General features: G+C 45.9%; 1 protein-coding gene across 1 annotated transcript in view; it reads left to right on the plus strand.

Annotated features, from left to right (window-relative positions):
- The window catches only part of Rgs6 (regulator of G protein signaling 6), a 524,737-nt gene that overhangs the window by 438,544 nt on the left and 63,815 nt on the right, over positions 1 to 22,378 (plus strand). Inside the window, exons 9-13 of the mRNA XM_051148667.1 lie at positions 1,334 to 1,415; positions 2,890 to 2,964; positions 4,804 to 4,902; positions 5,879 to 5,940; positions 17,950 to 18,060. Coding sequence (XP_051004624.1) covers positions 1,334 to 1,415; positions 2,890 to 2,964; positions 4,804 to 4,902; positions 5,879 to 5,940; positions 17,950 to 18,060 — 429 coding nt within the window. The remainder of the gene's footprint in view (positions 1 to 1,333; positions 1,416 to 2,889; positions 2,965 to 4,803; positions 4,903 to 5,878; positions 5,941 to 17,949; positions 18,061 to 22,378) is intronic.

Here is a 22,378-nt window from a genome sequence, read left to right on the forward strand (position 1 = left end):
AAGAGGCTGCACTGGGAGACACAGGGACCTTTCTCTGAGAATCCCTTATAGGTGAACAAGCCCCACATAGCTTCAGAGAAACGCTTTCGTGCTCTGTGGCTGGCCCCACTCAACATCTAGGGTCACCATCGGAAATGAACTGAGGTCACTTGGCCCGCAGTCTTCATGTCCTCAGTGCTGTCAGCCCCCTCAGTTGTCTCTGCCTTTCCCCTACTCATGATGCCAGCCACCTCCTGGCCCTTATTCCCCAGCCCAGTGTTCCCAGATGTCCCCAGGGGAAGGTAGATGCCAGGGACTGAAGGCTGAGTAACTAGGTGAGACCATCTGGGAAGTAGTAGATTGCGGGAGAGCTGGAGGGAAGGGGGCTCCAGTTGGGATGGACTGAGGTGGGTCTGGGTCTGGGTGCTCACAAGTCCCTGGGAAGCAAAGAAAAGCAGGGATTAGCTCTTCCAGCCTCAAATGGCACCGAGTTATAACCGGGGGGGGGGGGGGGGGGGGGAATGGTGACTTCCTGCATATATGGTTTTTCTCCATTAACTTTTCTGATTAACTCTGTGATTACATAATAATTGTGGGCCATTTAAGTACACAGCAATTATCACAAAAAACCACGGGTGATTATGGGTTTATTTCAGTCCGGTAAACTAAAGGACTCCCAAGAGAACTGAGAACCACAAGTCACACGGCAATTAATCCCAGTTGCTTTCTGCTTAGGTGGTGTGAAGTGATATATTCTTTGACAGGTGGGGGGAGGAACCTCTTTTGGGGGCTTCTGATCAGAACACATAGAATCTGGCTTTGCCACCCATAATTTCCCAGCTGAGGCCACTGATGTTTGTCTTTTGAGGTCTTGTCCTTGGCCAGGGCCACTACTCTGCCTTTAGTGCATTCAGGTGGCTTAAGTGACTTTTAAAACACATATTTGGAGCCTTTTACAGATGTCTTAACTGCTGTTTGAAACTTCCATGTTTGAGATGGAGAACTGACAAAAAAGGCAGCCGTATCTTATTAACCACACACACACACAGGATTCTCTCTGGAGTGGGGGCAGACTGATGGGGATATAGGCCCCGGCAGCCCAGATCGTAACACTTCTCACGGGGCAACAGTGTCTGCTCCTTGCTCTTCCTGTCTGCCCATCACATTCACTGCTCACAAATGCTAATCTGTAGCCCAGCCTCTAACAAGCTCTTGCAGCATGTGGAGTTTCTGAGGGGCCATGTGGGTGTGGCAATGGTCTTGGGAGCGTCTTAGCTTCTAGGAGCAGGAGGCCTGAGGGGATAGAAGAGAAGACAACGCAAATGCGTCTCACTTCCTGTTCTTACTCTTTCAGGATTGATCGGAAAAAGGATAAGACAGAAAGGAAAATTCTGGATAGTCAAGAACGGGCTTTTTGGGATGTCCACAGGCCAGTGGTGAGGACGTTCTGCTTGCTTCCTTGAGTTGGACCCACCAGCCTCGTTCTTTTCTTTTCTTCAAAGAAATGACTGCCCTTAGTGACCATTGCTCTTTCTGTTCATTCAGTCTCTCCATAGATCACCTGGAGGGTATGTCAGTTCCGTCTTCAAAAAGTTGTAGGGCCGGGCGTGGTGGCGCACGCCTTTAATCCGAGCACTTGGGAGGCAGAGCCAGGGGGAATCTCTGCAAGTTTAAGACCAGCCTGATCTACAGAGCAAGTCCAGGACAGCCACGGCTTGTTAGAGAAACCCTGTCTTGAAAAACCAAGTGCGCACGCACGCGCACGCGCACACACATGCACACACACACACACACACACACACACACACACACACATGTGAAAATGTAGGACTGGAAATAGAGGAACAATGCCAAGAAAGTCTCCATTCCTCCAAATCAGCAATGTTCATTTCACCAACCTTAAAAGCTCTGGATCTTAAAAGCTTTTTTTTTTTTTTTTTTTTTTTTTTTTTACATACTGTTACGTCTTGTCACCTACAGTACTCATGTTCTATGAAGTCTTTGAAAACTCTGAATTAGTGAATATTGAAGTATTTCTCCTAAGTGAACTTCTTTCCAAACACTGGTCACATGAGGTTCAGGCCAGATCACAGCCATTCCGTTGTCTCCTGTGATTACGTCAGAGCCCCCTTTCCCGCAGAACACCACACAGTTCTTTGACACCCTGCCTGAAGGCTACTGGAAACGGAAAAGTCACCAAGATGAACACAAAAATGTAGAAAGCACCAAATAATCCCCGAGAAGGCTGCTTTACAGTGGGGACTAGGAAGGCCAAGCCTCATGCTGTGCAGCCTCAGCTGTGCCCGGTTATGTGGGGTGACTCAAAACTATCGTTCTTCTGCACGTGTCTGTAAACGGTCATTACGCTCTGAGAACGTTGATTTGCACGTTACAAAGAAAATTTAGCGAGTAGATGAATTCACAAATCAGTACACAATGAAGCTTGACTGTGTCTCTGATTTCACATTATTAAAACAAATTCTGATTGCCCTCAGGAAATGGAATTGGAAATGAACAAACCATTTCAGCCTTCCTAAAAACTGATTACAAGCAACAACCACACACACACACACACACACACACACACACACACACACAACTTTGCTGTCCTGACATGGGACTTGTTTTCAGATGGTTAGATATATGACATAACACAGGCTATGCCCAAAGCACCGTGGCCACTTGAAATGTAGGTTTGATGCCAGGAACGCATACCAGATCCTCCACAAGGTTTCCTCACTATAGTGTCACATTTTATATTTCCAGTGAGAACTCCATGCAGGAACATGCAAGACAAACAGATTATGCATTGTCTGAAAAGGGAAGGGTTAGGTCTGGTGGTATTCCATGGATTCCACTGGAAGCATAATTTACACTTAGTAATTTATACAATTTTTTTTTTCTTCTCAGCCAGGCTGTGTGAACACAACAGAAATGGATATCAGAAAATGCCGACGCTTGAAGAATCCACAAAAGGTTAAAAAGGTCTGCTGGTTTAGTTGAATTACAACTTCCTGGTGGGGTTGGCCCTCTGTTTCTGGTAGTATTCACACAGTGATTTTTTTTTCAGCTTGTAATTCTGCCACATTTTATTTTTTGAAATCACTTTATTCACAAATTCTAGACATATTCACTGAGTAGATGGTGTGTTCCAGGTGTTGTGCAAATTGCTGGGGTTCTGCTACAGGTCTTGGGGATCCCATAGCCATGGAGGAAATGAATCCCAACCACAGGCAACAGGGCCACTGTATTGTATTAGGAAGAATAAAAGAGTTCAGGAGCCCCTGGAGGTGCAGCTGAGGCAGAGAGGGGCATCCCAGGGGCTTTGTGTAAGCAGGATCCTCTGAGATGAAGAGTAAATAGCGGCTGGCCCTGGGGATGTTGCAGTGAAGAGAAGAAGCTACTAGAATTAAAATATAGAAGAGCCCGCAGGTACAAAGAGCTTGGTTCTTAGCAGCAAATGAGAGAGTTTAAATAGAGCTAAATTGTCAAAAGCCACATCACCATCTTGCCCTACTTTGAATGATGGATCCCAAGATCCCTTGTATTTCGCTAGACTAAAATGGGCAGTGGCCACAGCATCCCCATGGGTACCATACTCACACTACCTGCTTCAATACATCCACCTTCTCCAAAGACCGTGCCGCGGGAGAATGTGGCTGTGCTTGGTAACACTAACATCGAGTCAGAGGCATATTCCCAAATGTCCCCAGTGCACAGAATGACCACGTATGAACCCAGAGCACTTCGGATCAGAAGTGTTTCAGTGTTTGGAATACCTAACTAGCTGCCTTGGAGGGTAGGACCCAAGTCTGAGTACAAAACGTACTGGTTTCATAGCCACCTTAGGACATAGTCCAAAGGTGATACTTATAATATTTTCGGTGGTCCTCTGCTTTGACCAGAATCCTGTGAGATGAGGTATAGAATTTTCCTATTGTGGTACTTGGTATTTGGAAAGATTTCAGATATTTAGACAAGGGTGTGTCTGTGTGGGGGGCGGCGGAGAGAGGGAGTCAAAGACAGACAGAGAGAAACTAAAACCCCGGGACGTACTTCTTGAGTTTACTTATGTAATTGGCATGTTGGTAGATAACAACACTATATTCTAAACCAATCTCAATGGTTCTTATTTAGCCTTTAATGACCCCTTAGTCTAATATCCCAGAGTTTTATGAAGCTCTGTGTATGTCATCTGAGCCTTTGTAAGTATACAGATTTCAGCTATGCACTGTATGTCCTTTAGGGTCATAACACCACAAACAACTTAAAAAGCAGTCCATAGCTGCAGATTTGTGTAGAAGGCCAGAAAACTGCTTAATTTAAAAGCAGCAGTCGGCAGGAAGCCTGCCATCTCAACCTTGTACCAGACGGGCATGTCATCTGCTGGCCAGCAGGAAACCCATAGGGCATTCCTTAATGTACCTTTCAGCTACTGTTCTTAAGCTCAGTGTTGACCCCAAGTCACCTGGGGTATTTGTTTAAAGTACAGATCCCCAGACCCATTAATGGGAATTCTGATTCTGTCAGTCTGGGGTGAGGCTCAGCAATGTACCTTTCAGCCAAGACCCTCAAATGATTCTTCGGAAGTTAGTCTGCATCTGGATTTAGAGAAACAGTGCTGTAGGAAACCATTTTAGCTCAAGGAGATGAAGGATTTCCTGCGCTGATATAACCCAAAGAGGATGTGGTCCCTCAGGGAGTCTTTCGGCAGGTCGTTTGGTTGGATGCCACAGAGGCAGTTGAAAGAATGCGATGAGGGGTTGGCTCCTGAGCCACACACAACACTGAGAATGTGATCCATATTTTTCCTTCATCTTCTAGTCAGTGTATGGCGTGACTGAAGAGTCCCAGTCCCAGAGCCCGGTGCACATACCAAGCCAGCCAGTCAGGAAAACTACAAAAGATGACATCCGAAAGCAGGTGAGTGAATGAACACGGTGCTCCCAGTGTGATCCATGGACAGCAGATTCAGCTGTTGAATGACTCAAACCTGTGTGGGCCATGTGTGACACTTTTTAAAAAGCTTGAGAAATTCTCCACCAGGCTTCTCTAGCATCTTTTGAAAGGGGGCATGACTGAGCTAGCCCAGTGGTGAGCTAGCTTTTGAGGTCAAGCTAGGGAAGGCAAGGCGAATGTCCCATTCTGGAGAACATAATATTATAATGAACTCCCAGAATGCACCGGTTCAGAACCACTGCTTCTACATTGCTAAGACTCAAGAGCAAGGCATCAGAATAAAGAGAGCCACATCACAAAGTCATTGCAGCGTCATTCAGTCACGCATTAGTCTCTGTCTTGATGAGGAGGCCAAATTAACAGAGAGTGGCTAATGTCGTCACTCCTTCTGAAGCCTACTCTCTATAATGCCTTGCTGGCTTCTGACAGGGGCTGTCACTTTAAATGCCTTTCTTTGACAAGCTTGTGGCTAGGTGGGAAGAAAGAAACAGACCGATGCAAAGTAGCTACTTGCTGATTCTAGTTTAAAAAAACAACCAATACATGGGTGTAATACACACCGGAAACTAGGCAGAGGAACCATTACTAGAGCTTAGTCCAAATAATATTCTTGTAGTATGCATACTGTCTACCTATCTGTTGCCAGGCTTCTTAGACTACATGCTGCCTTTTGATTGAATAATTCTGGGGGAAGGTAAAAATTAAATGACACTGGTGAATAGGTGAAAACAAGCTGTAAGCGAAATTGTTCGAGAATCTTACCTGTGGCAGGGATTTCCACGAGGGAGAACTGGTTGCAGGAGTTTCAGCTACAGGGTACAAGTGTTGTTCAAGGGGGTGTTTAGACCTTCATGTGATTGCAGGATTGGGGTTCACGGGATAAAGGGGACTCAAAGCTCTGTTTTGGCCTCAGCCCCTGTCTTCTCTCTTCCCCTCCCAGATAACATTTTTGAATGCACAGATTGACAGACATTGTTTGAAAATGTCCAAAGTGGCTGAAAGGTACGCTTCCCCCAATATTATTACTATGTGCATAATTTAAAAAGGAGAAATGTTACCGGGTTCTAGCTAACAAGTGTGCTTGGCTTCAAGAGTCAGACTACAGCTACTCTTTAAATCTGATGTGTAAAATCCCCATCCCTGTGTGAAGGTAGCTAATGGGGCTCCCTTGAGCAGGACACACTCTCTTCCTTCAGCTTCCACCACGTGACCTTGTCAATCAGGAAAGAGCACCTTTAAAAAAAAAAAACAAACCTCCATCATACGCCTTTGCCTTCAGTTCCTTGATGGATTCAAATGGAATCACCCCCTTTTCAGCTATAAAATGCCCAGATTCACTTTATAGGGGAAAGAAATTGTGTGTGCCCTTTGAGGTTGGCCACATAAACAGGAGAGGACGAGATCCTTGAGGGAGTGTTCCTCCCCCACATATCATCAACCACTGAGCTGTACTGAATCAGCTGCAAGGAAAATATCTAGCCCCTTGTAGCCTGGCTTCCCCAGCAGCTACTGTGCTGTAGTCTGTACTGGTAGCTGGTTCCACTCAGTTACCTCGTGGGAGACTCAATTTTATCAACTGAATGGTCTGTTTTTGAATACTTCAGTAAAGAGACCACCTGGGGATTCTGTATGGAATAAATCTAATCAGGCAGCCAGAACTTAATACCTATTCATCCATACGCGGCAGTTAAAGCAGCATTCAATTTCTAAAGGAATCCGGGGTGTAAGTTAGGCCGTAGTATTTATTGCGTATCAGGTAAACCGAGTTTGCAGAGAGCAGGGTGCTCTCTGTGTGACCCACTTGTAAAGCCTCTTCTGCTGGCCCCTGGGGTAAGATGCATTTTCATTCTGAAAATAATAATAATAATAATAATAATGACCAACGAGAACTTAGAAAACCCCAACCCCAAATCCAAAGCCTGAATTAGTGCACTGTCCAGCACACCAAGGCCATTTTGTGGGTTTGGGTTTGTAGCATCTTATATGCCTATTGTATGTATTTCTATGTGTGCTCCCTCTTGTCTATCTGTTGTTGTTCTGGTATTAGGAATTGACCCTCATAAAGCATGGGCAAGTGATCTACTACTAACCTGTATTCCCAAGACCTCTGTTCACTTCTTATTTTGAGATGAGGGTCTCGTTAAGTTGCCTGGGATGTTTTTGAACCCCCTCTGTAGTTCAGACAAGCCTAGAACTTGGATCGGCCTCCTGAGGAACTAGGATTACCTCCAGGTCTAGCCATAAAGATTTAATTTTTTTTAATTATGAGTATATGTGTATATGGGGAAATATGCACATGAGTGCAGCTGCCTACAGAAGCTGAAAGAGAATACTGGGTCCCCTGGAGCTGGAATTACAGGTGGTTGTTAGCTGTCCAGTGGGGGTACTAGAAAGCTAACTGGGATCCTCTACAGATGCAGTACATGGTCCTAACAGGTGAGGCATCTCTCCCTGCCCCTGTTGGTACTCTTAATGATGAACTTAGTTGCTGACATTCTGGGCCAGGCATGATTAGAATGTGATAAGGCACTCCTAGCCTCTATCCACTAGGGGCCAGTAGTGCCACCTCACCATTGTGACAACCAACAATGTCTCAGGCCATTGCCAAAATTGTTAAGGGGACAGTAGCAAAATCGCTCCCATTGAGAGTTATGGTGTTTCCATGTTCTCCAATGCAAATGCCTCTCATGGTGCCAACGGCTGAAGCTCCCATTACATCGCTAGCACTTACTGTGAAGTCTTAGGTGTAGCCAGCTGCAAGCTACAGACTACTGCTCATCTCCCCCCACCTCCTCCGCCCCTACTGTCAAATGTGGGACTTCTGCGCAGCACACCAGGCTCTGAAAATGCTTTTTCCTTCTCACTGAGGTTACCGTTGCCCCTCCCCTGCACCCCCAAAAGAGCAAAGCTGCTGAAGTAGCCTCAACTTTCCTGTGCCATAGCTGTGAGGAACGCCAAGTTTCTGTTTGTGAGGCAAGGCACAGAAATGGCTGACCTGGCACAGTGCAGTATCTATATACATGGCAATGTCTGGCTTCGAAGGGCTCATGGGAGAGTGTGTACACAGAACACCTTTCATCAGGTTCACGTGCAGCAAGGTCAGTGTACTGAGGCCAGAACAGAGGGGAAGCAGTGGAAATTCCCCAACTCCAACCCTAGGGATGGACTCAGTGGTTGCAAGGGAGACCCCCACCCCAGCAAGTTGTCCCTTGAGCTTCAAGTGGGCTGATCTGGTGTCTGGGGCTCTGGCGATGCCACTGCAGCTCCCGGAGGCTTGATAACTCCCCTCAGAAGGGCTCTGAATTTCAGTTTTGTCTTATCTCTGGGGTATGGGGAGAAGCCTGAAGTACTCACGGTGAGATACCAGTCTGAATGTGGTAGGTGATAGGTCCCAGGAGGGGCTGGAGCAAAGGAAGAGAGTCTGGCAGGCCCCATTGTTTGTTTGTTTACTTACTGTCTGGGAGGAGCCCCAGCTGGTACATCTAATTACACTTGAGAGGCACTCACAACGGTGGGTGATTCCAACCACAACTCCCCAGCTGGAAACTTCCAGGCGTCCAACCCCAGCAGAGGCTGGATTTTATCGATGCCCCCCCACCCCCACCCCCACCCATCCCTACCCTCCCCCCACAGCAGTTAACTGACAACTCTTCAACATGAAGGACGTGAGGGTTTTCATTAGAGCCACAAGCAAACTCCCAGAGAGAGCAGAGAGAGAGCAGAGAGAGAGAGAGAGAGAGAGAGAGAGCAGCCGGGTGTTTGCCTGAGATAAAGCCGACCAAGCCTAGCCTGTCAGCTGCAGGCTTCTGCCAGGAGGGCCTGGGGAGGTGGGTACTGGCAGCTGGCCAGAGGTGAAAACTGAGCTCTCCAGGGTGATCCACACAGCCCCATTCTGGATCTGGTTTCCCTGGGCCGGCTCCAGGTGATAAGTGGTAATTAGAATTGTGTTCCCCTTGAGGAAAGGTCCCTGCCATTTTTTTTTCACTTAGTTGCCTAAGAACATTCTGAAAAAAGCAAGGATTAGATGGGGTTAAAACCTGCAGCCAGCTGTAAAGACCCAGCAGTCATTGGGGCATGTCTGGAGCCTGCTACAGGAGGCTTGAATCCTGCCCCGGCCATTACCTGTGTTCTCAATGAAGCCAGTAGCTCCATCCCTCTGTGCGTTCACTTCTTTAACAGAGGAGATAGAATTTGTGGCTATCCCTCTGGGTTAAGTGAGTGAGAGCATGCATGCTGGAGGACTGGCTCCAGTCCTTGGCCCTCAGGTTGCCCCACAGTGAACAGGAAGGACTAGTAATTTTCCAGCGCGGTGATTAACAGTACTTTTGACGAGACCAAAATTCAGGTATATGAGATGAAACGAACTGCGTGGATGATGCTCCAAGGAGGAGGGAGGCTGGCCTTGAACATGACAGTTTTGTGTTAATATGGTTCTTCCCCGCCCTCTCTCACTCCTTTCTCTGACTCTCACTCAGGCAGCCCTGCAGGCTGCCCAAGGCTAGCGCTGAAGCTCCTTTCTACCTTCCGCACAAGGCAGCCTCTTGTCTGCCAGGAGAGAGGTGTCATGTATGAGAGGACTGGCTCTTTAGATTTTCTCAGATCATTTCAGGTTTAAATATTCTGTCCATTGTCCCCAACAGTGTTTAAATGTCCCTGACACGTCAGCGTCAGTGTGTCTCCTAGGATGCTTCTTGCACTACCTAAATGTGTAACCCTATTCTTGATTCAGAAATACAAATCCCTGTGTATACAGATCAAGTTTTCAAGTAAGTGCCACTCAACACTACGCTTTTTATCTTAGCTATTGTAAATGAACATGTTCCTTAAACATGGCTCACACACTTGCCTTCCTAAAGAAAGAGCATTGCCTTTTGGTTCACTTTTCTGGATAACTCGAGCTAGTGCTCTTCTATTTTGCTTTTAAACTCCTTCAAATTAAGTTCCTGGTCTTAGGAAACGCCACACACAGCTTCCTACAAAATGGCCTCAGAGTTCCTTGAGTCCTTGATTCAGATTCTTACATGTTGGTTTGCTTTCATGCGTTCATTCATTCATTCATTTTGCTGATTTCAGCAGGGATACTCTGTATAGCCCCAGCTGTCCTGGAACTCACTCTGTAGACCAGGCTGGTCTCAAACTCACAGAGATCCTCCTGCCTCTGCCTCCCAAGGGCTGGGATTAACAGTGTGCACCATGGGTAAAATCCCCTCTTTAAATGTGCATCATCTCTTCCCAGGCTGGAACAGACAAGGTGCACCTGTCATCTGTGGCTGACAAGGAACCTCCAAATCAGACTTAAAACTACTGCCCACTGTGGATACGTTCTTCCCCAGAGAAGGCCAACTACTACCAAATGCTACATACAGTATATATTTTCTCCTATGCCCACATAGTTTAGAGATTAATAATAAAAATAATGATAAAATAGGACAATCATAGCAGTGCATATCAGCAACATAAATGCAACCTCTTTTGTAACTCTCACGCACTTGTGTACTTTACATCTTTTCTTTGATAAGTCTGGATTACCCGCATCACCACTTGGTGCAATTGAGGCAGTACTCAGCAAAATAAGTGTTAGTTGAACACCAGCCCTGCAATACCACAACAGTGAGTCTGATAATCCACAGCAAATTAAGTGACTAATAGGAAGGTAGTATATATAGCATGGGCACATTGGCCAAAATTCATGTCTTGGCTGAAGATTTTAACACACTGCTCAGGTATATACTCAGCATGTGATTTTAAAGCTATGGATGATTTGTTCCCGGCTTATCATGAGTAACTGAAGTTGCTGGAAGCAAATCTACACAAGGAGGTATTACCCAGTGGGCATTCGCTCTTTCTCATGTGACTATTCCCCACCTGGGTGCATGGGCTAAGCCACATGGGTGGTTACTGCTGTGGACTGAAAAGGAAGCTCTGTCTGCCTTGTGGGTGTGGCTTCTGACAGTGTAGGGGGCCCTCCACAGGGCGATTGTGCTGCCTGTTCCATGGACTCTCATTCTCAAGCCGGCTAGTTTGCTGTCACTCACACTGAAACAACAAGAGTACAAGACAAAAGCAGAAGATGCAGAAACCAGGTCACAAGGCCAGACTATAGATCAGAAGGCTAGGGGACCACAGCCTGGTTTTTAAAGCCACAGCAGAGGGCGAAATCACAATGGCCCTGATCCTAAAATAGTGGTTCTCAGCCTGTGGCTCACAACCCCCAAAGGGTCACATGTCAGATATCTTGTATATCAGATATTTGCATTATGAGTCATCATAACAGTAGCAAAATTACAGTTGTTATGTAGCAATGAACTAATTTTATGTTTGTGGGGTCATCACAACTTGAAGGAATTATTTTAAAGGGTCGCTCGATTAGGAAGGTTGAGAACCCCTGTCCTGAAGCCAGTGTAAAAGCTCTTTCCTGGGAGCTATGTTCTTCTTAATGACAGTGAACTCTGAGGCATGAAGTGTCCTTCCCCTGGAGACTCTGAAGAGACCTTTGTGTTAGTCGCCTGCCTGTTACTGTGACAAAATTCCGAAAAGAAGGAAATTGTGTTTGAGCTCACAGCTCAGAGATCTCCGTCCATGGCCATTGAGCCCCGTCACTGTGGGCCTGAGCCAAGGTGGACTGTCAAGTGGGAAGGGCATAGCAGAGCAAAGCTGGTGGCTGCAAATGGGAGGGGGAAGAGGGGGGACATGAGAGGGGAGGAATGAGAAAAGAGAGCATGAGAAGGGTGGGGGAGAGGGGAGGGAAGAAAGGAGGGGAGGAGACAGGGGAGGGGAGAAAGGAGGGGAGGGGAAGGGAGGGGATGGGAGGAGAGAGGAGGGGAGGGGAAGAGAGGGGAAGGGAGAGGAGAGGGGAGGGGAAAGAAAAGGAGGGGAGGGGAAAGAAAAGGAGGGGAGAGGAGAGGAGCACCAGACCTTCTTCAAGGGCACATAATCCCAATGACCATAATTCCCTCTGCTAGGCTCTATCTCTCAAAAGTCCTACCTGCCCCCATAGGCTGCTGACCAAGGCACATCTCTATTTTAATCCACCCACCCAAGCCTTTCATTGCTAGCAGCTGCTTTGAGACCACAGAACTCCACATCTCAGTTTCCAGTTCCCTGGCATCGCTGAACTTTGTCCCCAGAGACTTCTCCCCAAGCCTGGCAATGCCATGGGCCACCACAGCACCCTGAGGTACTGCCTCGGGCCCCGACACAGCACCCGCACATAGAAAGATCAAGTTGTCCCACTTTTATGCCTGCTGCTGTACTCGGCTCACCCTTACTCCGTTCCTGGGAGTCGTTACTGTGTCACAGCTGACTGCTAAATTGATTTTTTTTAACATCATCTTGCTTGCCCATCTCTGAGATTGCTGCTGCTCCCTAAAATTGGATGCTGGTTCCTCCTCTGCCTCCTGACCCTCGGTGATCATGAAATGTAATTAATGAAACCCTATAAGACAGCAAGGAACCAGATACCCCAAGGCTCTATTAAAAATCTGCTAGGGTGATAGAAGTCTGTGAACTTAATGTCTAATGATAAATTCAGGGGAGGGAGAAAAGGAGGCCAAAGAAGTCATTACAGCTTTGCTTTCATGTGGTTTGAGAAGCCGTGGGGTCCTCTACCGCCTCTCTCTCAGCCCATCTTAAGCGATAGAAAAGAAGTGGCAAGAAGTCACCTGATAGCCAAGGTCCCCCTATCTAGACCAAAATCTAGAATCTGTTGCCTATGGAAGAAAAGGGGTCGGGAGATGTGGCCAAGCATCCACTCTCCCTTGTGAGGGCCTAAATTCATCTTCCGTCGACCTGTTTCCTTCTTGAGTACTGCATCTCTGGGTAAACTGGAGCGAAGGGATTCTTTCTAGTCTCTCCCCTCCCCCACCTCCTCCCACTTGGAAAAGATTACCTCCTTCCTCCAGGCCTGCAAACGGGCTCTGTGTCCCTGTCCCATCAGGACCTTTCTGTCCCTCTTTCCTTTAGAGCATCACTGTTTAGAAACTGCACACACCCAAGGAAGGGAGCGACCATGACCCCTCTGCAGCCCCTTGCACCTGGGTCTCCTGCTCCTTCAGAGGCTCTGGCTACATGAATGCTTTGACACATCTTAGGGTAGTTCTGAAGCAGAGACTAAAGACACCCAGGCACAGTGCGTCAGATGCCACGCCTGGTCTTCTCTGCAGTGATGCTGTCCACAGCTGCAGGCCAGACCTCAGGGGACCTCTTCCTGCAGCAATTACCAATGTCACTGCCTTTTCAACAGCTCTGCTTTATAAGCCCAAATCCACACATGTGTGCTGGGCAAGGAAGTAGTCTTAGGGACTCCCTCCTGTGTGTTGTTTCACTGTGGTAGACTGCACTCAGTCTTTCTCTGGCTTATCTATCTTTTTTTTAATGTATCATATCACATAATTCATGAAGAAATTGTGAATCTTTCTGTTAAGGAAGAAGGCAGGGTGGGGGATGAAATCTAAAACTTGCCCCCAAGCCTTTTCAAATAGGTGGACTGGACATTTTCTGAAGTCCCTTTTATTATGTCCTTCCTCTCCAACTATATCAAGGTGGGTCCTAATTACAACCTGAATCAATAACTACTTCGCCCTCTTGAAAGGTGGATATAATTAGAAGCTGCCTAGCAGGATAGCTCTGCATATAGCTCACTTGGTAGAGTGCTAGCCTAGCATAGATGGATCCCCAGCATTCATCCGCCAGGTGTCATGATGCACATCTGCAATCCTGGCACCCAGGAGATAGAGGCAGGAAGATCAGATGTTTGAGGCCATCCTCGGCTACATAGTGAGTTCAAGACCAGCCTGTGATTCATGAGCGTCTGTATTGACAGAGGGGGGGAAAGGCAAGAAGATATCTTTACAGTTAGCTCTGTGCCAGCGTCGTCCTGTGATGCAGTGGGGCCTGATGACCTCATCGGGTGGTGAAGACTATACTTAAGGACAGGCTGGCCACAGAGGAGCCACCATGGTAACACCTACTCAGGAAGATGAGACAGATAGACAGACAAATCAGCCAGTCCCACACCTCTACCCAAGAGCCAGTCCAAGGCCTCTAGCAGTGGCAGGCAGCATGTGTGCCAGAACTCAACAGGCTAACCTCTTCTGATGGCGTGAGAGCCACCAGGAGTCATGGGTAAGGGGCCAAAAATTTTTAAAGTGCTAAATGACACTTTGTTCTGAACAGACTTCCGCCGGATTTCTTATATTTACTTTCTATCTCCCAACTCCTTTGATTCTGTTTTTGTGCCCGTTGCGTCCATGTACCTAATGGACCGTCGCTGTTTGTGTGCAACTACACCAGGCATCCTACAAAGCTCTTTATATGTCTGTGATTTTATTTCCCTCTTTGCTTTTGATGCCAGTCCCCGAGTCTTTTTGTGGTCGTTAGTATTGACTTTGGATACAAAGAGTACTGCACATCGACCACCGCTGCCTCCTCCATTGCATGCCTGGCCTTTTCTTTGCCTTGGGCTTCCTGAGCAGAGCCCATTGGTCTTGTGACCTGTACCCCACCAGGAGGCTCATGTTCTGGGGCACCGAGTGCCTTCCCCCTAGTCAATGCTGAAAACGCTGCCTTGCTGAGCTTGCTTGTCATATGCCCATCACTTTCATCCCCACTCCAAGGATATTTGGTAGATTTCAAAGCAAAGCAACCCCAACTTTCCTAGAGTCCAGCAAAAGAGAATATATTAGTTCCTAGAATGCAAAAAGGTGCTTCCTTCAGAGTTGGGTGTGGGGCTCGCAGGGCATGCTCTATAAGCTCAGGAGGGGCGAGGGCCTCGAGCATCTTTCAGAGTCCTCAGGCACTACTGGCTCTGTCCCCTCTTGGTGAAGCTTCGGGGTCTCTTATTACAGACGTGTGCTAAGCTCCATTCCCTGCAGCTTCAGAGAAAGCACAGGGGCCCAACCCAGTGCAGGTGGCTGGACCTGGGTGAATCAACAGGGGCCAGGAGAATGATGACAGTGACAATGGAGCGCAGCATAGGCCACCATTCCCAAGGCATGAACCTTTTGTCTCTACCCACACCCTTCTGCAGGTGATTGTCTCCTGCCTTCTGCACCATTTCCTCTAGAGGGCGAAAGCTGGGGAGTGCTGGTATGACAGAGTAGTCAAGCTGCCTGTTAGACTCAGTCCTTTTGCTCAGGGTCCCAAAGACATGTCCACAGCTGCTAATTATGAAGTCAGGTTGCCCCAGCTTTAGTGTAAGCCTACAAAATGAACTTATAAAGGGTCTGATTGCTACTGACCGTGATTTTTAACAGTGCCTGATCAGAACCTAACGCCTGCCCAGTGCCCGGGAAGGAATGGACCCTTCATCTGTCATAAACTCAGACTTAACAAATTGACTGATTAATGACATTTTCCTGAGAAAGAAAGATCTATGAACTTGAGAAACATAATCCATAGGCCTTCACTTCTCTACTTGTAAATATCTGAATTTTTTAATTGGGTAATGAATATATATGTTATTCCTTATGATCTTTGCTTGTATGGTTGGTTTTGCAATAGCTTCTCTCAAAATAGCCCAGGCTAGCCTCCAATTCACAATCTTCTGCCTATTCTCCCCAGTGCTGGGATTGCACACAACTGGTTCCCAGCATTTTATACCACCCACCACCACCACCACTTCTACCTTCTACCACCACCACCACCAGAAAACAGTCTCACTCTATTCTCTGGAGGAAGTGAGACACATAACCTCAGAACTCACATACATTTGACGTCACTGAGGCCAAGAGAAGACAAAGGAGTCAGTAGACGGTCTATTTACTGAACTATGGGGCTTCTGGTTTGAGGAGGAGTGGTGCTTCCCACCCGTCATTGTAACAGTGGAAGATCTGAGATAAACAGAAGTTCTATTTACTGAGCTATGGAGTTTCTAGGGGTGGGGAGCTCTACCCCTCCCGTCATTGTAACAGTGGAAGAGCTGAGATCAATGCTATCTGGTCCACAAAGCCTCAGAACATTTACCATGTGGAACTTGCAGAAATGGCTCGCTGACATGCGCTCAGAGAAAAATAAATGTTCTCAGAGGAGAGATTCTAGCTCTGTATTTTAGAGCTCTAATAAAATGAAAAGCAGGCTGCCTATGACCTGCCCAGGATGCCTACCAGTTACCAACTCTGTCTACAGGCACACTCAACCTCCTAGCAGGTTTGGGTATTTGACACTTCAGTACAGATGGATATCCAAAGACTTCTCCAGATCCTCAAAGAAAGCCCCAGACTGAAGGGGCATCATTTACATATAATTTACATATTCAAACAGAAGGAAGGGATTTAGAGAGAAAAAAAAACCCTCAACCAATAGAAGAAACATAAAAAATATGAAAAATTAGTGACCTTTGATATATGAGAGGATATTTCATTGATAAGACAAAAAACTTGGTACTATGATAAGAGCAAAGTCTCAAGAATGTGTCCATCTACATTTTAAAAACAGATCTCGATAGGTCAAAAGACAGTCAAACAAAGAAGTGAAATGCTAAAAGAAAAATGGGACTCATAGTTCAGGCTTTTGGATGTTAATTTCAATTCACCTTATTCTTGGTATAATGAGTAAAAACAACAGGTGAAGGGCCACATTGAAATTGCAGAGCACTTTAGCAATAAAGAGAACACTCGAAATCCACATACAGAGAAACTGACAAAGTAACAACAGGCCGCACAGACCCAGAGTTTTCAGTAGGGACACTGGACACCGGAGATGTAGAGCAACATCTTCAAAATTCTGAAGGAGGGTGACTTGTAACATGGTGACCTACGGGGTCAAAGATGGAGATCGACAGGGGCAGTTTTCAACCTCAAGAACTTAAATATTTTAGCTCTCAAGAACCTTTGTTAGAAAGCCACTAAACGATGTGCTTCACCACAGCTAAAGAGTAACATCAAGAGCCGGAAATGGGATCTGTGGCAGAAGGACCCGGCATAAAAGTGAAGAGAGTCCCAAGGGATGGTTTTATGTCAGGGCCAGGGGCCCAGCAGTCCAGACAGAAGTGAGGGGCCTATGGGCTGTGGGGGAGGACACCATCTGGAGGCAGGGAATTCCTGATGGAGTATCTGATACAAGATGTGGGAAGAATCTATTTCTAGATGTTTACAGATTTGCTAAAACATTGAAAAGGAGCAAGACACTGTTAGCTGAGCAGCTGACCATTTTATTCCCAGTTTAATAATATGGACACTGATTTAACAACAATGGTTGGATGAACTCATCTGGGAGTTCCTCCAAAGGCAGGGAGTTGGGGTGCTAAGGTGCTGGTGAATAGAAGCTAAATCCTTATCTAAAATGATAAATCAAGAACAGTCATAAATGCATATGCTTTAGAAGCATATAGTCCAGTGCTGGAAGAGGCAAAAGATACAGGGCAGACGCGTCTATGGAAAAGATGGGGGAGGGGTGCTCTCTGCCTGCCCTATATGATAATTTAGTATCGTGTGATAGACAGGTTCACTGAGCTCATTACATATGCACAGGTATTTATTTGTGTGTATGCATATGTACACACACACACACCTACCCTTTTTTCTATTTTCTATATGCATATTAGCTAGTCATAAATATGAGATTGTAATTATAGCTAGAAAAACTAAGTTGTTTTTGAGACTAACCGTGTATGAACTCATGGTCAGGTGGGGCTTAAAAGTCTGTACAGGAAGTGAATCATTTGCTTGGGAATTGTGGTAGAACTGTGATCTCTACTGCTTTCTGAAATCCATAGCCTTTGGGGGTTGTGACCTCTGTATTAGTAAAGCTGCCGGAAGCAGGCGGAGAGGCGCCGAGGTTCTGGGAAAGAGTCAAATGTTGGGAAAGGACATTGGTGTGTGTACTGGAAAACCTATGGCAACAGAGCTAAACTGCCGTGTCAGTAACAGGAAGGGAACAGGGCAGCTGAGCACGGTGGAGCTAGTCAGGAGTGGGAGTGGGTTTTCTCCCGTGAACACGGCTGATGATGGTGTGGGACAGAAACTGAGCGTTTCCCTAGGAAGTCACTTCTTCTTTGCCTTGTTTCCTCTACAGCTTAATCGCTTACACAGAGCAGTATGTGGAGTATGACCCCTTCATAACGCCAGCAGAGCCATCAAATCCTTGGATCAGCGATGATGTCACCTTATGGGACATAGAGAATAGGTAATAAATAAATAAATAAATAAATAAGGTTTGGGAGGGGGAGGAGTGTTGGGAGGAAATCCATAATCTCATGCAATTACTTCTTTCCTTGTTTTAATTTGGGTAAGACTAGAAGAGGAAAGGCTTGAGTGCCCTCCATGCTCACATACGCTTGCTCAATCTTCTTGCTCCTTGCAGCTCTGGTTTGTATGTGAGTCCTCTCTGTACATCGCGGCAGCTGACACAGCTCCTCACTATTCCCTAGCTCTGGCTACCGCCTCAACCTGTCTCCTTCCTCTCAGGTAGCAGCAATACTAGCTACCCCCTCTCTGGACTGTCCCTGTCACACGGCACTTTCCATCAACATGCCCCCCCTGCCCCCCGCCACCATCTGTCAACTGTGAACACTACTCTCACTGTGGAGCAGATGAGGAGACAGAGGCAGAGCTGGTGAGCCTGCCCAAGGGCACACAGTAGGAATGCAGCAGCACCAAGCCTGGAGCCCAGACAGAGGACTGTGGGGGGCTAGAGGGCCTCACACTGGTCTCCTGAGGTCACAGGAGCCAGTAGTTTCATCAGCACTTGGTTCTGCCCTAGGAGGGAAGCAAGGGTGTTGACATAACAGCTGAGGAGAACCTGGGCACAGTCAAAATTCCTGGACACATGGGGACAATTCTGTGTGGCGTTCCTTTATCTCCTCCCACAGATTTCATCTCCTTTCATTTTCCGTGAGTCCAGTGTTGTCTTTCTTCTTTAGTAAAAGTCCTAGATACCCACTATAAAAAGCTTAGCCTATCCTGGTGTACATAAAGAAGAAAACTCCTCCCTCCCTCCAACCTCCCTTCCAGGAAGTGTCTGATGCCCTGATCCTCACACTGTGGCAGGGTGCCAGGGCACCGAGGGGACTCCCAGGGTAGAGTGCACCCTGGACAGAAACTCTGAGGACATCTGTTGCACACGCTGGCTTAGGTTGATTCAGTGTAAGGATCAGGCCCCTTATTATGGTCGCATCTTGGCAATTCCAAGTTTTTCAGAGTTTTGTGACCTAAAAGCTATGCTGCATGAAAAAAAGAAAAATCAGCAAAGACTAGGAAATGAAGGTAGCCACGATCCTGCTCGGTCAGTTTGAGAAAATGTGCAGTGTTGTAACATCATATGCACATAGAGATTATCTTAGTTATGATCAATATTGATAGATGAAACATCACCACATATGAAACCAAAAGCAACTCTGGGTGATTACTCAATTTACACTTCCAGAGAAGTCAGGGCAGGACCTGGAGGCAGGAGCTGATGCAGAAGCCATGGAGGAGTGCTGCTTACTGGCTTGCTCCACATGTCTTTCTCAGGCTGCTTTCTTCTAGAGCCCAGGACCACCAGACCAGGGGTGGCTCCATCCATAATGGGCTGGACCCTCTCACGTCAACCACTGGTTAAGAAAATGCCTTACAGGCTTGCCTACCGCCCAATCTATGGATACGGTTTCTCAGTTGCAGGCCCCTCCTACCAGATAACGCTAACTTGTGTCACGTTGACATGAGAACTAGCCAGGAGAGGGGTCAAGAATGAAACTAAGACTTGTTTTTTCCTTCAATGTATGTGCATTTCACATAGTTGCTAAGTTGCTAGGATACAAGCACATGTTATGTTGACTGGCCCAAACCTTCGATAAACAAAACTGTTGGGTGTTTCTTTGGGCTCCAGGATACTGTAAAACTTACTGAGAAGGATGCCATGTACTCAGAACATTTGAGAGGCTCTTAATTAGTGACTATCTCTTTAAATTTTTATACATAAAAAATATTCTCATCTCTAATGTAATTATGTTCATTATATATACATATATGCATGCTATTTTAATTAGCAATATATAAACACATACAAATCTACCTTATCCTTTTTAATATCTGTATAATATCCCCTGGCATGAATGAAGTAAAATTTATTTAACCAATCCCCAGGCCATAACTATTTAACTCATGTCTTTTTCTGTAATATAAACAACAATTCAAATAACATCCCTATACCTAAGTCTAATTAGTTTTTTACTATAAATTTTTCAAAAGTAGAATTACTTGATTTTTTTTTTTTTTTTTTTTTTTTTTTTTTTTTTGAGACAGAGTTTCTCTGTGTAGTCCTGGCTGTCCTGGACTTGCTTTGTAGACCAGGCTGGTCTTGAACTCACAGTGACCCACCTGCCTCTGCCTCCCTGAGTGCTGTGATTAAAGGCATGCACCACCATGCCTGTGTACATAGAATTACTTGAAATGGAATTCATGTTTTAATGTTAGTTTGTGTGCCATATTTTCCTAAATAAAACTGAACCCCTTTCCCACGCCTCCAGTTTAAAGGTGGCCATCCTTGCCAGCCCTGGCATTAACAATCTTTCTATCTTCTTAAATCCAGTCAGTTAAACTAAATCTCATTTGGGTTTCTGTTTCTTCACTGGTGTAGAAATACTTAACTGAGGGTTTCCGTGCAGTTATCTGAAATTCATTCTCCTGTGGCTTTCTAGTCACCTGTGCTTTCCCGCTTTCCCCAAGCAGTAGCTTCGCTTAGATTTGGGGATATAAAAATCCCATTTGCTTTGACTTCTCCTCCTCTTTTATTTCTTTTCTTTTCCCCAATGTTTGGTTTTTCTAATCAACTTTTGCATTGCCTCTTCAAATTCTAATTTCTATTCTAATCATAGTTATATTTTCCTTTTTTTTTTTTTTTTTTTTTAAGTTTAAAAGATCACTAATGCATAACAGGGCATGTGTGTAATTGAAAGCAGTTGCCCTCTGCCTTCCAACAATGCACTTGTCCCAGAGCACATGCTAACGTGATGTATTTTAAACCAACATCCTGAACCTACATTTCTATCAACACTAAGAGAGTAGTGTGCAAATAGACATCTACTTTTAAGATCCTGTTTCTGATGTGGCCAGATGTATTAGTTACTCTTCCCTTGCTGGGATAAGACACCATGACAAGGCAGCTTATAGAAGGGGGTTTATTTGGGCTTAAGGTTCCAGAGGGCTCACAGCCCATCACCATCCTGGAAAAGTGGCAGGTGTGGGCGGGACTCATGGTGGCTGGAGCAGCAGGCTGAGAGCTCACATCTTGAACCTCAAGCAGTGAAAACTGGGAATAGGGTCAGCCTTAAACTCTCAAAGCCTGCCTCCAGCAGCATGCTTCCTCCAACAAGGCCTGAGGGCATCCTAAGCCTCCCTAAAGGACACCACCAAGTGGGGACCAAGTACTCAAATGCCCGAGACACTAGGGGACATCTCTTACTGAAACCACTACAAGGGGACAATCTCTTCCATTTTAATCCAAGAATTTAGAGCTTTTATTAACTCTGGGTTTTCCTCCTTGTCCCATTCCTAATTGCTTTAATTGTTGCTTCTGTATTTGCCATGCTATTCTTTCTTGTTTTTTTTTTTTAAACAATTTAGGTACATATTAATTCACATTTATAAAGTTTTTAAAATTTATTCTTTAAAAATTCTCTGTTTCTGTCTTCTCTCTCCCCACCTCCCCCTCTGTCTTCTCTCTGTCTTTTATATTTTGGTAGGAACCCTGAGACTCAGGGGTAGAACTATTAAGTCTCTTTAGAGGACCCCCCCTGCATTGTTCAGAAGCTTTTGAGTTCTTTTGTTTTGTTGGTTTTTGTTTTGTTTTGTTTTCTCTTTATGTTCTTGTCACTCTGTCATCAGTGGTGGCACTATGCTGTGGTCTCATTGTTTTGTTTTGTTTTATCAGAATCTAATTTTCTCCTCTCCTCTCCTGAGCAACCTACTTCCATAATGTGTTGCTTGTTCAGAGTTTCTTCCTTAAGTTCCTGTCTAACGCTTACCTGCCTGCTCAGAGCTTCAAGGCAGCTCTGCTGTAGTCACAGACTGTCCTCTCCCAGCATGTTACAAGTCTCACTCGTTTGTTTCAAACCTTCCTGAAAGGCCTGGACCTTCCCACCTCCCTGAAGAACGTGTCTTTGTCTCTACATGTTATGATTAGCGTTTAAAACAACAACACGTCCATGTCACTGAGCTTCAGAGTCTTATCGATTCAGTCTTTCTGAACCGTCTTCCCCTCCTTGCTAGCTTTCCATCTCCTTCAAGCCTCCCTAAGCATGATTACGACCTAGCAGAATGACATGGGTGTCCCACCCCTCCAGTTGTTATGTCACACCCTCTTTAGTTTACTTCTAAAGAGAAGCCATGGTCTGCTTATGCATCCAGTCTTCTAACTGGCACACAGTAGGTGCTCAAAAGTACAGGAGAAGCAGGAGAGTAAGCTATTCCTTCTTAGGTTGCATCACTGATATTTGGGGAAAGAAGAAAAGCAAGTGCCCAAA

Source organism: Acomys russatus, chromosome 1 (assembly GCF_903995435.1).
Source record: "Acomys russatus chromosome 1, mAcoRus1.1, whole genome shotgun sequence".
In the NCBI taxonomy this organism is placed as follows: Eukaryota; Metazoa; Chordata; class Mammalia; order Rodentia; family Muridae; genus Acomys; species Acomys russatus.